We start from the raw sequence: 13,180 nt of genomic DNA on the forward strand, positions 1-13,180 counted from the left end.
CTTTCACTTGAGGACAAGCGAGGTCTAAGCTTGGGGGAGTTGATACGTGCATTTTGCATCATGAATCTTTATTGATATTTATCTTATTATTGACCATTATTCCCTGTTATTATGTAATTATTATGCCCCCTTTTTGTGAATATGAAAGGTACATTACGAAGAGGGAAGTATCTGGAAACTGGAATTCTGAACCGAGAAACCAAGAAAAAGGCAGAAAAATCAAGTTGCTCCAAATGACCTGAAACTTCATGGAGATTTTTTCTGGAATATATAAGAATTATTGGGCCAAAAATATACTGCAGAGGGGAAACCGGCTGGGCACAAGCCAACACGGCGCCCCCTGGTCGCACCCTGGTGGCTTGTGGGGCCCTTGCTGGCCCCCTCTTCTCCTATATGGTGTGTTTTACCCTAGAAAAAATAAGAGATAACTTTCGAGACAAAGAGCCGCCATCTGGAGGTAGAAACCTACGAAGAGGCCCTTTTGCTCTCCGGTAGAGCGATTTTGCCGGTGGAATTCCTCTCCGGGAGGGGGAAATCGAAGCCATCGTCATCACCAATGCTTCCTCCTTCGTGGGAGGACCAACATTCATCAACATCTTCACCAACACCATCGCATCTCCAACCCTAGTTCATCTCGTGTATTCAATCTTTGTCTCAAAATCTCACATAGGTACCTTGTTGGGGAACGTTGCATGGGAAACAAAAAAAATTCCTACGCACACGAAGACCTATCATGGTGATGGTCATCTACGGGAGGGAGATCAGATCCACATACCCTTGTAGATCACTAAGTGAGAAGCGTTAAGAAACACAGTTGATGTAGTGGAACGTCTTCGTGATCCAAATCGCCGCCGTCCCACGATCCGTACCGATATAGCACCGAACGGACGACACCTCCGCGTTCAACACACGTATAGCTCAATGACGATCTCGGCCTTCTTGATCCACCAAGAGAGACGAAGAGTTAGCTGAATTCTCCGGCAGCACGATGGCGTGGCGGTGATGATGGTGGAGCTACTCCGGTAGGGCTTCGTCGTGCCGTACTGAACTAGCTGCGAGGTGTCACGAAGTAGTGGAGGGAGAGAGGGCTGCACAAAGGCTTGGGGTGTAAAAACCCTCTCAAATCTACACTATATATAGGAGGAACAAGAGGGAGGGTTGGCTTGCCTCCTACTCCAAGTAGGAGGGTTCGGCCGAGCCCAGGAGGGAGGATTCCTCCTCCAATTCGGTTTGGTGGAAGAGTCCTTCCCATCTTGTCCACCTCCTTCCTTTTTTCCTTTTTCCTTTTTTATTTTTGCTTAAATCGAAATGGGCTTATTGGGTTGGCCTCACCAGCCCACCAAGGGCTTGTGCGCCGCCCATGGGCCTATTAGGTCCTCTCCCGGGTGGGTGGTCCCTCCCGGTAAAACCCCGGAACCCATTCGTCACTCCCGGTACTTTACCGGTAATGCCCGGAATCTTTCCGGAAGCCAAATGCAACAATGCTATATATCAATCTTTGTTTTCGTACCATTCGGAGACACTTGTGACGTCCCGGATCTCATCCGGGACTCCGAACAACATCCGGTTACCAACATCAATAATTCAACTACACCGAAAACGTCACCGAACCTTAAGTGTGCAGACCCTGCGGGTTCAAGAACTATGTAGACATGACCGAGACACTCTCCGGTCAATATCCAATAGCGGGACCTGGACGTCCATATTGGATCCTACATATTGTACGAAGATCTTATCGGTTGAACCTCTATGTCAAGGATTCACACAATCCCGTATATCATTCCCTTTGTCCTTCGGTATGTTACTTGCCCGAGATTCGATCGTTGGTATCGACATACCTATTTCAATCTCGTTACCGGCAAGTCTCTTTACTCGTTCCGTAATACAAGATCTCGTGGATAACTCTTTAGTCACATCGCTTGCAAGGCTTGTTTGTGATGTTGTATTACCGAGTGGGCCCCGAGATACCTCCCCGTCACACGGAGTGAAAAATCCCAGTCTTGATCCATGCTAACTCAAGGGACACCTTCAGAGATACCTGTAGAGTACCTTTATACTCACGCAGTAACCTTGCGACATTTGATACACACAAGGTATTCCTCCGGTGTCACTGAGTTACATGATCTCATGGTCATAGGAATGTATACTTGACATGCAAAAAACAATAGCAACAAAATGACACGATCATATGCTACGTTTATAGTTTAGGTCTTGTCCATCACATCATTCTCCTAATGATGTGATCCCGTCATCAAGTGACAACACTTGTCTATTGCTAGGAAACCTTAACCATCATTGATCAACAAGCTAGTCAACTAGAGGCTCACTAGGGACATTGTTTTGTCTATATATCCACACATGCATTTATGTTTCCATTCAATACAATTATAGCATGGATAATAAACGATTATCTTGAATCAGGAAATATAGTAATAACTATTTTATTATTACCTCTAGGGCATATTTCCAACATGCCTGTGGGTTGCTAGTTGTGTTAATTACATCTTATAGTTGATGCTAGATGGATTACTTGGTGGAAGACATTATGTTCAGATCCTTAATCATTATCATTATACCTCTGACGTTGAACATGTTGATGAGGTGTGAGTAGTTACTATTGTTCCTGAGGACATGGGAGAAGTCTGGTTATAGTAATCATAAAAAAATGTTATCCGTTCGATATTTTGATGATACACATGTTGTTACTTCCTTTAGTTGTGTCATGTTAACGTCGACTACATGACACTTCACCATGTTATGGGCCTATGGGAAGTCACCGTGGAGTAACAAGTAGATGATGGGTTGCGAGAGTGACAAAAGCTTACGCCCCAGTTTATGCGTTGCTTCATAAGGGACTGATTTGGATCCACATGTTTCATGCTATGGTTAGATTTATCTTAATTATTCGTTAGTAGTTGCGGATGCTTGCGAGAGGGGTTAATCATAAGTAGGTTGTTAGTTCAAGTAAGAACAACACCTTAGCACCGGTCCACCCATATATCAAATCATAGAAGTAGCGAACGCGAATCAACTCGATACGATGAACATGACTAGGCAGATATTTACATGTGTCCTCTGGAGCACTTGCTTTATATAATAGTACTTTTAGGTCTGTTCTGTGCTATAAAAAGGATTGTGCTACATTGCTGCACCTTTGCTACTATTGTTATTTGTCACTTGTTATGAATTACCTTGCTACAAAACTATCTATCACTCTTACTTACAACACTTGCAGAGAATTATTTGCTAAAAACTACTTATCATTTCCTTCTGCTCCTCGTTGGGTTCGACACCCTTACTTATTAAAAGGACTACAATTGATCCCCTATACTTGTGGGTCATCACACTTACACTGGGCAGAGGTCTCGAGCCCGGCCAACGCAGTTGGAGGGCCGCTCATTTTTGCCCAAACATTGTGTTGTGTTAATGGAGTCAATCCATTCCTACTGCTGATCTGCTACATGGTACAAATATGTCGACGACCACATCTTGCGGGCTGTGTTGAGCCGAGGACTCTTGGCAACACTCCCTACTCCATTGCAACACTACACGGTGTGTAAGGACACTTCACGCCCTAGCCTTGTTGAAGCTCTGAGCAATACCAAGGAACCAGATGCGAAGAGATGGATCTTTGCAATCATGGACATGCTATCTTCTCGTGAGTTTACCTAGTTTTTCATGACCTTGTGGTCCATTTGGTATGCTACAAGGCAGTCGCTTCATGAAAAAAATCAGAGCCCTATCAACACACAACTTCATTGTGAAATACTTGAGAGAACTAAATGAGTGCAAGCTGAAGAAGGTGACTCGAACATCCGCTGTCACGCAACCACATGGCCGCCCGCAGTGCATTCCTCCAATGGATGGTTTTGCAAAGTTAAGGATCGATGGAGCTGTTTCGCGCACCCAAGTCAAAGGTACTTCTAGCAGTATGCAGGGATTCGGGAGGTACTAAGCTTTAGTCATAAAATGCACAGGAATATAATATATTTTTTAATAAATAGTTTAGATTGTACTCCCTCCGTTCCTAAATATAAGGTGTATTATTTTTTTCAAAAATCAAACTTCTCTAACTTTGACCAGGTTTGTAGACAAAAATATCAATGTCTAGAATATCAAATCATTATCACTAGATTTATCATGAAATATATTTTCATATTTTATATATGTAGTATTGTAAATCATTATATATTTTGCTATAAAGTTGGTCAAACATAGACAAAGTTTGACTTTTTTAAAAACTAATACACCTTATATTTAGGAACGGAGGAAGTATACCACATGTGTCACGTGGTAGAAGAATATCAGATCCAGCGCCATTTGAGGCACTGCCGGCCGCGAAGCGCTTGCGTCGGCAGTGGATCTTCATTTATCACATGTTGCTGTTTTCTAATTGCGAGAAAATGGTCCATGATATACAACACCAAACAGGAGGGATTTATGCAAATATAATGAATGAAATGAGAGATACATCCAGAAATATGAAGCAATGATCTTTCGACTTCGAAAGGTGAGAGTCTAATATCAAGGCAAGGCACGTAACATCGTTAAACATGCTTTTGGTTTAGAGGTCAAGCGCCATGTGGCTTAGGCCCTGTTTGGAACCACAATAGATTATGATAATCTGGATTATAAAGATAGATTATATAATTTGGTTTATAAAAATAATCTAGATGGACATGTATGGATGCCAGATTATATAGAATGTAATCCAGGTTTTACATTGCATAATGACTTGTCTGTCCTCTGTTTTTTTTAAAGAGAAGGGTGACGGTAGTAGAAATGTAATTAACTTCAACTTTACAAGGGTAATGGGTCATTAGCAATCCATAATCTGATTTTAGCTGGAGCAGCGTAGATTATGAGTTTTTAATAATCTGTCCATCTAGTTTTTATAATCTACACTATAATCTGTTATGTTTAAAGATAGAATAGATTATAAAAACTAGATTATATAATATGAATGGTTTCAAACAGGGCCTTATAAAGGTGCCAAATCTCCTTTTGTATCTTCTTTTGTCTGGTTGCTAAGCTGACGATGTATCTTTATTTTTCATTTAGTAAAGCTAGCCATGATGATCTTTGTAAAAGAAAATGTGTGTTTTTAGATTAAAAAGAAAGAAGCGAGTCAATCCCCTCACCAACCCGCTACCCGCAGCACCGGTCTCGTCGTCGTAGGTGCGGCAAACACCACGAAACCAAGCCAGACCACCAGACCCGAGCCGCCGGAGCGAGGGGGTGGGTAGGTAGGCGCCTCCCCGTCGCGTATTTAGAGTCCACCCCCGTCTCCTTCCTCCTCCGTTCCGCCTCACCAACCGAAACCAGACCATCCAAATCTCCCACCCCCCTCTCCAATGGCAGCCGCGCCCACGTCGCACCAGCTGGCCGCCGGCGCCGGGGCACCCTGGAGCTCCCTCCCCCGCGGCGGGTTCCGGGCGCTCACGGACTCCGCCCCCGCCTCCGTCCGCTTCTCCGTCGCCCGCCGCCGCGCCGCCCGCCTAGGTCCGTCCCGCTGCTCCGTTGTGGGAGCCTGGTAACTTGTTGGTTGCATGTTGCTCCTTAAGGCGAGCTTATTATGATTGCTTGGTCAGCTGCTGCCTGATTAGTATGGCAGGGCCGTCGTTGGTGGCATGGAGAAGAGGGTCCCTGAAATGATCCGTAGAGAAAAGTTGTCCTTGTGATGCCCATCTTTGAGAACCACATATCCGCGATCGCAATTCCAAAGGCCGTAGTTCGTTTGATCATATCGGCCATAGCTCAGTACCGTGTTTAGTGCTGCATCTCGCTTTGTTGTTTTGAGATCTCGGGGCTTGTGACAGTGCCCGGTTCCAATGCTGTTGTTTTTTTGCATCCTGAATTTGCATGCTGTATGCAAGTTCTGAGATGCTCTGACTGCTGTTTCTTTGAACAAATGAGCCAAACTCTGACATGTGCTGCTCCGTAAATTGGACAACAGAGGTGAAGGCGGCTGGAAATATCTTCGGGGACTACTTCCAGGTTGCAACTTATGGAGAGTCTCATGGAGGTGGTGTTGGTTGCGTTATCAGTGGTTGTCCGCCCAGAATCCCACTCACTGAGGAAGACATGCAAGGAGACCTTGATCGAAGGTGTGATTCAAGATTTCATTAGTTTTCCAGCTGCTCCTAGAATTAGGATATTCCAGATGCATTCTGTTAACCTCTTGGAGATATAATCATTAGATTATTCCATGATTGCAAACTGATATGAAAAGGTTGATTATCACAGGCGGCCAGGTCAGAGCAGAATAACAACCCCAAGGAAGGAGACCGATACTTGTAAAATTCTTTCAGGGACATATGAAGGTAGGGTACATTTCAAGACATGGGATATCTTGGTGAATTCGATTTTTAAATAAGAATGCATTAGTTTGCGTCAGTTTTATCTTTTATGACAAGGCTGAATGTATTTTCTGCAGGAATGACCACTGGGACACCGATTCATGTTTTTGTCCCAAACACGGATCAAAGAGGGGGTGTAAGTATCTAGTATAAGATTTCTATTAACTACTCATGGTAGGTAGACATTTGGAAGGGCAATAGTTGTTGGCACTGACCCTTTGTTTCACAATCATATTTGTTTCCACAGGATTACACTGAAATGGCTAAGGCGTACAGACCTTCCCATGCGGATTTGACTTATGACCTCAAGTACGGTGTTAGATCTGTTCAGGTACCTGTTGTCATACAACTTTACATGTGGGTGTTTTCTGCGCTTGAATAGTTGGATTGAACAATTTTCTATGCCAACTGAATAATAGGGAGGTGGAAGGTCATCGGCAAGAGAAACCATTGGAAGAGTAGCTGCAGGAGCTGTTGCAAAGAAAATTCTTAAGCTCAAATGTGGAGTAGAGGTTTGGTCCTACTTGTCTCTTACTTCTTTTTTAACTATTCCACATCTGTAACCAAGCCTTGTCACTCCCCTGGTTACTGCTTGATAAACAATATAGCCTGAAGAAAGAAAACCTGCATGTGGATACATCCTAAACATGTCGAAGCATTCAACTTTTGTCTTAATTAAGCATTAGCATTGTTAGATTTTGCAAATAAGCAGTGGTTTTCCTGTTGGATGGCTCCTCTTTATTTTTCTTTTATTTCAGTTCTTGCTTGACCTAAATATCACAACTCAGTTGTTTATGTACTTCGATCCATCTTGTATACTGTTGCATAGAGCAATCTGTATTGTGCTGCAGTGAATACTGATTTATTTCACCATTTCATTCCCACGCAGAAGGGCAAATTTTGTGGCTATCTCTCTCTTGATAACTTGATTTTTCAGTACCTTATGCCTTATGGTGGAGAAATATTTACCTGCAGATTCTAGCATTTGTTTCCAAAGTGCATCAAGTGGTACTTCCTGAAGACGCAGTTGATTACGAAACTCTTACCCTGGATCAGGTCCGTGGTTGCCACCCTTTTGACTAACATTACAGGATACTCTCAGTGATTTACTAGATTTTTTTGCTGTTCTTTTAAATTTCCAGATAGAGAGCAACATTTGTAGATGTCCTGATCCAGAGTATGCACAGAAGATGATTGATGCAATTGATAAAGTACGAATTAATGGGAATTCGATTGGTGGGGTGGTCACATGCATTGCCAGAAATGTTCCTCGTGTAAGTATTAAGATTTTGTTATGTTGATTTTGGTGTGTTCCATCAGAATAAACCAAATAAAGCCTCACTCTATTTTGTTCTCGGCTCATGATTATCATGCATCATATTTGTTGCTTAATCATCATTGACACAATTCAGTAATTGTAACGCATTGTCTTCTGCCTGCCGGTATAATTTATAGGGGCTTGGCTCTCCTGTATTTGACAAACTTGAAGCTCTACTGGCAAAGGCTATGCTTTCTCTTCCTGCAAGCAAGGGGTTTGAGATCGGTAGTGGATTTGCAGGTAGGAAATTGGTTTGCACAAAATTAGTTGTTCTGGGAATGCCTCCTACTTTACAAATCTCCTGACTATTAGTAACTTGTTTCCAGGTACTGACCTAACTGGAAGTGAGCATAACGATGAGTTCTATATGGATGAGGGTGGAAATGTGAGAACACGAACCAATCGCTCGGGCGGTGTACAGGTATTTATCCTAGCATCCTGCTTTACTATTACAATGTTCATTTTCAATACTTAAAATCAGAAGTATGACACTTGATTCTTAATTTGTGTTCATGCAGGGCGGGATATCAAATGGTGAAACCATATACTTCAAAGTAGCTTTCAAGCCAACAGCAACTATTGGGGTAAGTCATTCCAGTGCAGAGAACTTCCTTTCAGAATAGCAAAACAGAGAAATGTTCTTGAAAGTGTAGCTGAAGTTCCATGGCATGCTTTTCAAATAATAAGAACTGTGATATCGTGCAGTGACAACTTATAACCACTGCTATGTCAGTCTCGAGTCTCAAACTTGTTAGCAGCTATGAATGTTCAAATATATTCTTGGTGCAAAATATTTGGTTTCCTCCACTGGAGTATTAAGTAGGGCAACATTTCATGCATGCTACCTGTGGTATATTTGTATAGTCATTCATCTGAGGTGTTAATTTCATTTTCCCAGAAGAAGCAAAATACTGTGACAAGGGATCATGAGGATATCGAGCTTCTGACAAGGGGTCGCCATGACCCATGTGTTGTCCCTCGGGGTAATGGATCCATCTAATATTCTACAGTACCTTTTGTTATCTAGTACTCCCTGTGTATCTAAATATAAGACGTTTTTGCAGTTCACAGAGGAAATAGTGTCCTATCATCTGATCTTTCCATCATTGTTTTTGTAGCTGTTCCAATGGTGGAGACGATGGCCGCATTGGTCCTCATGGACCAGCTGATGGCACATGTTGCTCAATGCGAGATGTTCCCGCTGAACCTCGCCCTACAAGAACCAATCGGTTCCGCGAACAGTACACCTGCGTTGGCACCAGATCTAGCATGATGCCTGCCTTGGAACGACATGGCCCTCTTATATATCCCCCTCCCCCCTCTCTTTCATCTGTCTGTCACATTTCAGGGTTTTGCCAAGCAGTTTGCAGTTTTGTACCAAACCTGTATCCTAGAATATACATTGGATTAGTGTACACCGAGAGATCAGTTGATCACCGAAAATAAAAGTTTGCGGCATGAACAGTTTGTTCTGGACAACTAGTCAATGTGAGCAATAGAATATTTCTCCACCTGTTGAAGATACTGATATTGTGTTTTCTTTGTGCGCCAGTATATATGATACCAAAACATGATGCGCTTCTCTCGTGCTGTGCACAGCAGATACTCATGCTTGCACGTCAGTATCTGTTCCCTGGCATCTGAAGCAGATGTGGTTTGGCATCAACTGAAATGTGATGTATTCCATTCGTCCCATAATATCAATAAGAGCGTTTTTGACGCTCTGTCCCATAATATAAGAGCGTTGGAGTATTATGTTATATTCTCTCCGTTCCAAAATAAATGCCTTCCATCGTAAAATAAATGTCTCAACTTTGTACTAACTCTAATATAAAGTTGTATTAAGTTTGAGACATTTATTTTAAGACGGAGAGAGAGTAATATACTCTACGTATGCAACTGAGAATATGATCATTTTTTTAGATCTCGAAAACGGAGGAGATATAACGGATTGTTTGATGATGATTCGGTGCTTCTATATTGTCCTGCCTGCTCACGACAGCAGGCGATGGTTAGGACCCATGGCGCGGGGTCACTGTCAGTGACAACATTAGTCTGCAAACGCCTTTAATTTGTCCTTGGTTGTGTATAATCGTGTTTCCTAAGCACGCATTTCTTGACTTTATACTTTGTGTGTTGAGTTTGCATGGACGAAAACAAAAGGACATAATTGGAAATAATGTACAACACCAGGAGAGCGACTTGTGAGGATAATAACCAAACGCACTAGCGGATCACAACTAACAATATGCTCTATTTTATTTGGCTTGATGGCTACAGCTACTAACAATGTTGAGTACTCAACAATGTTCTTTAGTACGTGCTACATATTATTTGGGTTGGTGGTCGGTAAATTCCGTATCTTCCCCGAAACCTAAAAGCAAGTAAAGACGTTGACCAAGTACACGAGTTTCTTCGTGGATTTGGTGGCATCCGGTGTATTCATCCTTTTCACCGAGGATATCTTTGCGAAGTAGAAGTAAAAGTGTTTGTAATTATTACGTGTTATGTATGTTTCTTGGATTGATCGTGGGGTCATGAAGTTTTTTCGTCAGCGAATAGTCCGCATGTGGACTATATGTATTGGTATTTTTTCGGTTTTTTGTTAATTAACTAACAATTCTCTTCTTTTTAAATAATCGACGAGTCAAATCTTTTATCATCGTTTTAAAAAGAAAAAATAGTCCCCACGCAAAAGAAGTAGTACTCGAGTTCTACTCCCATGATTCTTTTTATGTGTGGCGTGGAATTAAGTTTCTGTTGCGGGGTATATGAAATTAAGTATTTTAATGTCCAAGATCATGCATTGCGATTAACGGATTAATCCTTGAATATGCGACATTTGTATATTTTTATTTTCTGCAAAAAAGGCCTAATCCATATACCCCCTTTGTATATAAATGCAAGACATTTTTGTAGTTTAATTTAAATTACAAGAATGTTATATATTTGTTTACACAGGGAGTACTACGACATCTCGAATGTTGGCTCGTAAACCGGACATCGCATCCATCCGCGGAAAAGGACGGACCAGTCCACGAGCACGGGTGCGTGAGACTGTCATCCAATGCTATTTGCATACGTTTCAACACAAGTTTAAACAAACCGAATGAAATCATGCAAACCGAATGTTTTTCATACAAACCGGAGCACTTTCATTACATTTGAGACATTTTTCATCGAAAAAGGGGGGTCGAACCTAAACCTAGACTACGATGGCGCCCATCGTCCAAGTCCATGTTGTTCCTTTCCAGCGGCCATGCCCTTCATCCACTGCCTCCATAAGCGGGAGCGAGAAGACCCGTGTAGTGAAGGTATGATTGCTCGCGGGGAAGAGTAGCACATGGGAGACAGACTGACCCACATAGGACACAATGCCCTCCTGCCTCCTATGCCCCACTCATCCTCGATGGAGTCTGCGACCTATCCGTCGCGGGTGGATATGATGCCCATCATGGAAATGAAGGGGTCGGCACTATCGTCGTCCGAGCGCGGCCAAATAGAGTTTGGCGGCGTTCTCCTCCGTGATCGCCTCCGCGTCCGGCTGCGTCGCGTGTGTGTTGCAAGCGATGGCTAGAGGGTCTGCTTCTCGACGATGAAGTTGGGGTTGGCCGCTACCATGGTCATTACGGACTCCTCGCTCATCGTACATCTGGCCCTCCGTCAGTCGGTGCTACTCAAGCGCGTGATGAAGCATCGACATAGGCGCGATGCAAGATGCTCCTCCACCATGGCGGGTGCGCCTGCACTCGCTCCATGATCAAGCCAGCATGCACTGGTAGGCCATGGTACTAAGTCATCGTCGTATCCCGTGTCCATCGTGGGGTCGTCGTTGAGAGATCTCGAGGGAGCTAGCTGGCGTGCTAACCTCAATCCGCCTGCCATGACGGCTCTACTAGGAGGTCACCTCGTGTTTAATCTTCGATGACATGCTCTCCCTCATAGTATTCCAGCTCGTGGTCTTGGCGGATGTGGTGCACGGGAGGAAGAGGTGGATCGGATGGGGTTGCGGTGTGTTGCTCATCGAGTGTGACTGCCTTTAAAGAGTGGATACCGATGAGGCCAATCGTCCAGATGTGTTAATGGCAGCACACAGAGGGGCGGGCATTGAACGAGCATGGTAGATATGTTGTAAATATGCCCTAGAGGCAATAATAAAATAGTTATTATTATATTTCCTTGTTCAAGATAATCGTTTATTATTCATGCTAGAATCGTATTGATTAAAACTCAAATATATGTGTGGATACATGCAAGACGATAATGAAATTAACATCTTGAGAACAAATTATATGGACCGAGAAGTCCATTGGTAGTACTACTCTAGACAGGAACCAACATTTTTAAGCTCATATACATAGCCATGTGCTGAAAAATAAATACGTATGTGTTTTATCAATTAGAAAGAATGGAACAAAGACATATAGGTAGATGCAAGGGTTATCTATACTTATTGAAAACCAATTTGAGAGAAAACATGTCCTCCTTCTCATACCTGTACCATGGATAATACAAGTAAATGACATACATACCTGTATCTCTGCATTGCTACTAAGAATCTCTATTCTTGATTAACACCTTCACCCATGTCATAAGCTTCAGTCGTTTTTTTACTAAATATCATATGATTGAAGAACTGAATACATTGGCGCCAAGAGATCACGGTGTCATCATTAATTTCTTCTTGTATTTTGCACACATAAACCGATAAACCGTTAAATGCCTAGGTTTATTTGAAATGCACCGAATAAAGGCATGTGTGTACTCATCTAGCTAAAAGAGTAAATCTGTAGCGTAATTACCAGTTTGTCATATTTGCATATCTTCACTCCATGGTACAAAGCTCACTTTACCGGGCACAGTCAGAATCAGTACCAGAAGTATTTTTTTTGCCACACATGTACCACGACATTCCATTGTCAATTAGAAACAATACAAGCGAGGCGATAATTAGCAAGTTAATTGCCAATTGCTGCCCGTAGCAAAGCACGCCCAGGGATCAGGAGACACAACCATGGAGGAAAACAAGGGAAGGCCAGGGGTGCTCTCCATGGATCCGACAGACACAACTGCGGCCACGTCGCCAATGTCGTTTGTGGTGGCTGGAAAGCCTCGTCAGTTGTGGCCACAACCACATCTGTGGAGCACGGAAATGGAGGTTAGGGAGGGAGAACAACTGCGACGATAGAGGTCCCCCTCCGTCGATCTAGCAACATGGATGGATCCATGGGGAAGGAGATCGATGGAGGCTGAGAGACGGCGACGTGAAGGTGAGGGATGGACGTGTTGGGTAACGTAGTAATAATTCAAAAAAATCCTACGTGTCACCTGTTGGGGAACGTTGCATGGGAAAGAAAAAAAATCCTACGCACACGAAGACCTATCATGGTGATGTCCATCTACGAGAGGAAATTTGGATCTACGTACCCTTGTAGATCGCACAACAGGAAGCGTTTAAGAAACGCGGTTGATGTAGTGGAACGTCTTCACGTCCCTCGATCAG

General features: G+C 43.0%; 1 protein-coding gene across 1 annotated transcript; it reads left to right on the forward strand.

The window, feature by feature from the left end:
• The first annotated feature begins 5,165 nt into the window (after positions 1-5,165).
• LOC123449125 (chorismate synthase 2, chloroplastic) lies at positions 5,166-9,201 on the forward strand. The gene is made up of 13 exons (XM_045126216.1): positions 5,166-5,502; positions 5,957-6,107; positions 6,247-6,323; positions 6,437-6,495; positions 6,607-6,690; positions 6,779-6,871; positions 7,335-7,415; positions 7,502-7,633; positions 7,815-7,917; positions 8,004-8,098; positions 8,196-8,261; positions 8,576-8,660; positions 8,796-9,201. Exons 1-13 carry the CDS (start codon positions 5,355-5,357, stop codon positions 8,948-8,950), a joined length of 1,329 nt encoding a protein of 442 aa, XP_044982151.1. The 5' UTR covers positions 5,166-5,354; the 3' UTR covers positions 8,951-9,201.
• The last annotated feature ends 3,979 nt before the right edge of the window (positions 9,202-13,180 follow it).

The sequence above is a fragment of the Hordeum vulgare genome, chromosome 4H, assembly GCF_904849725.1.
Source record: "Hordeum vulgare subsp. vulgare chromosome 4H, MorexV3_pseudomolecules_assembly, whole genome shotgun sequence".
NCBI lineage: Eukaryota > Viridiplantae > Streptophyta > Magnoliopsida > Poales > Poaceae > Hordeum > Hordeum vulgare.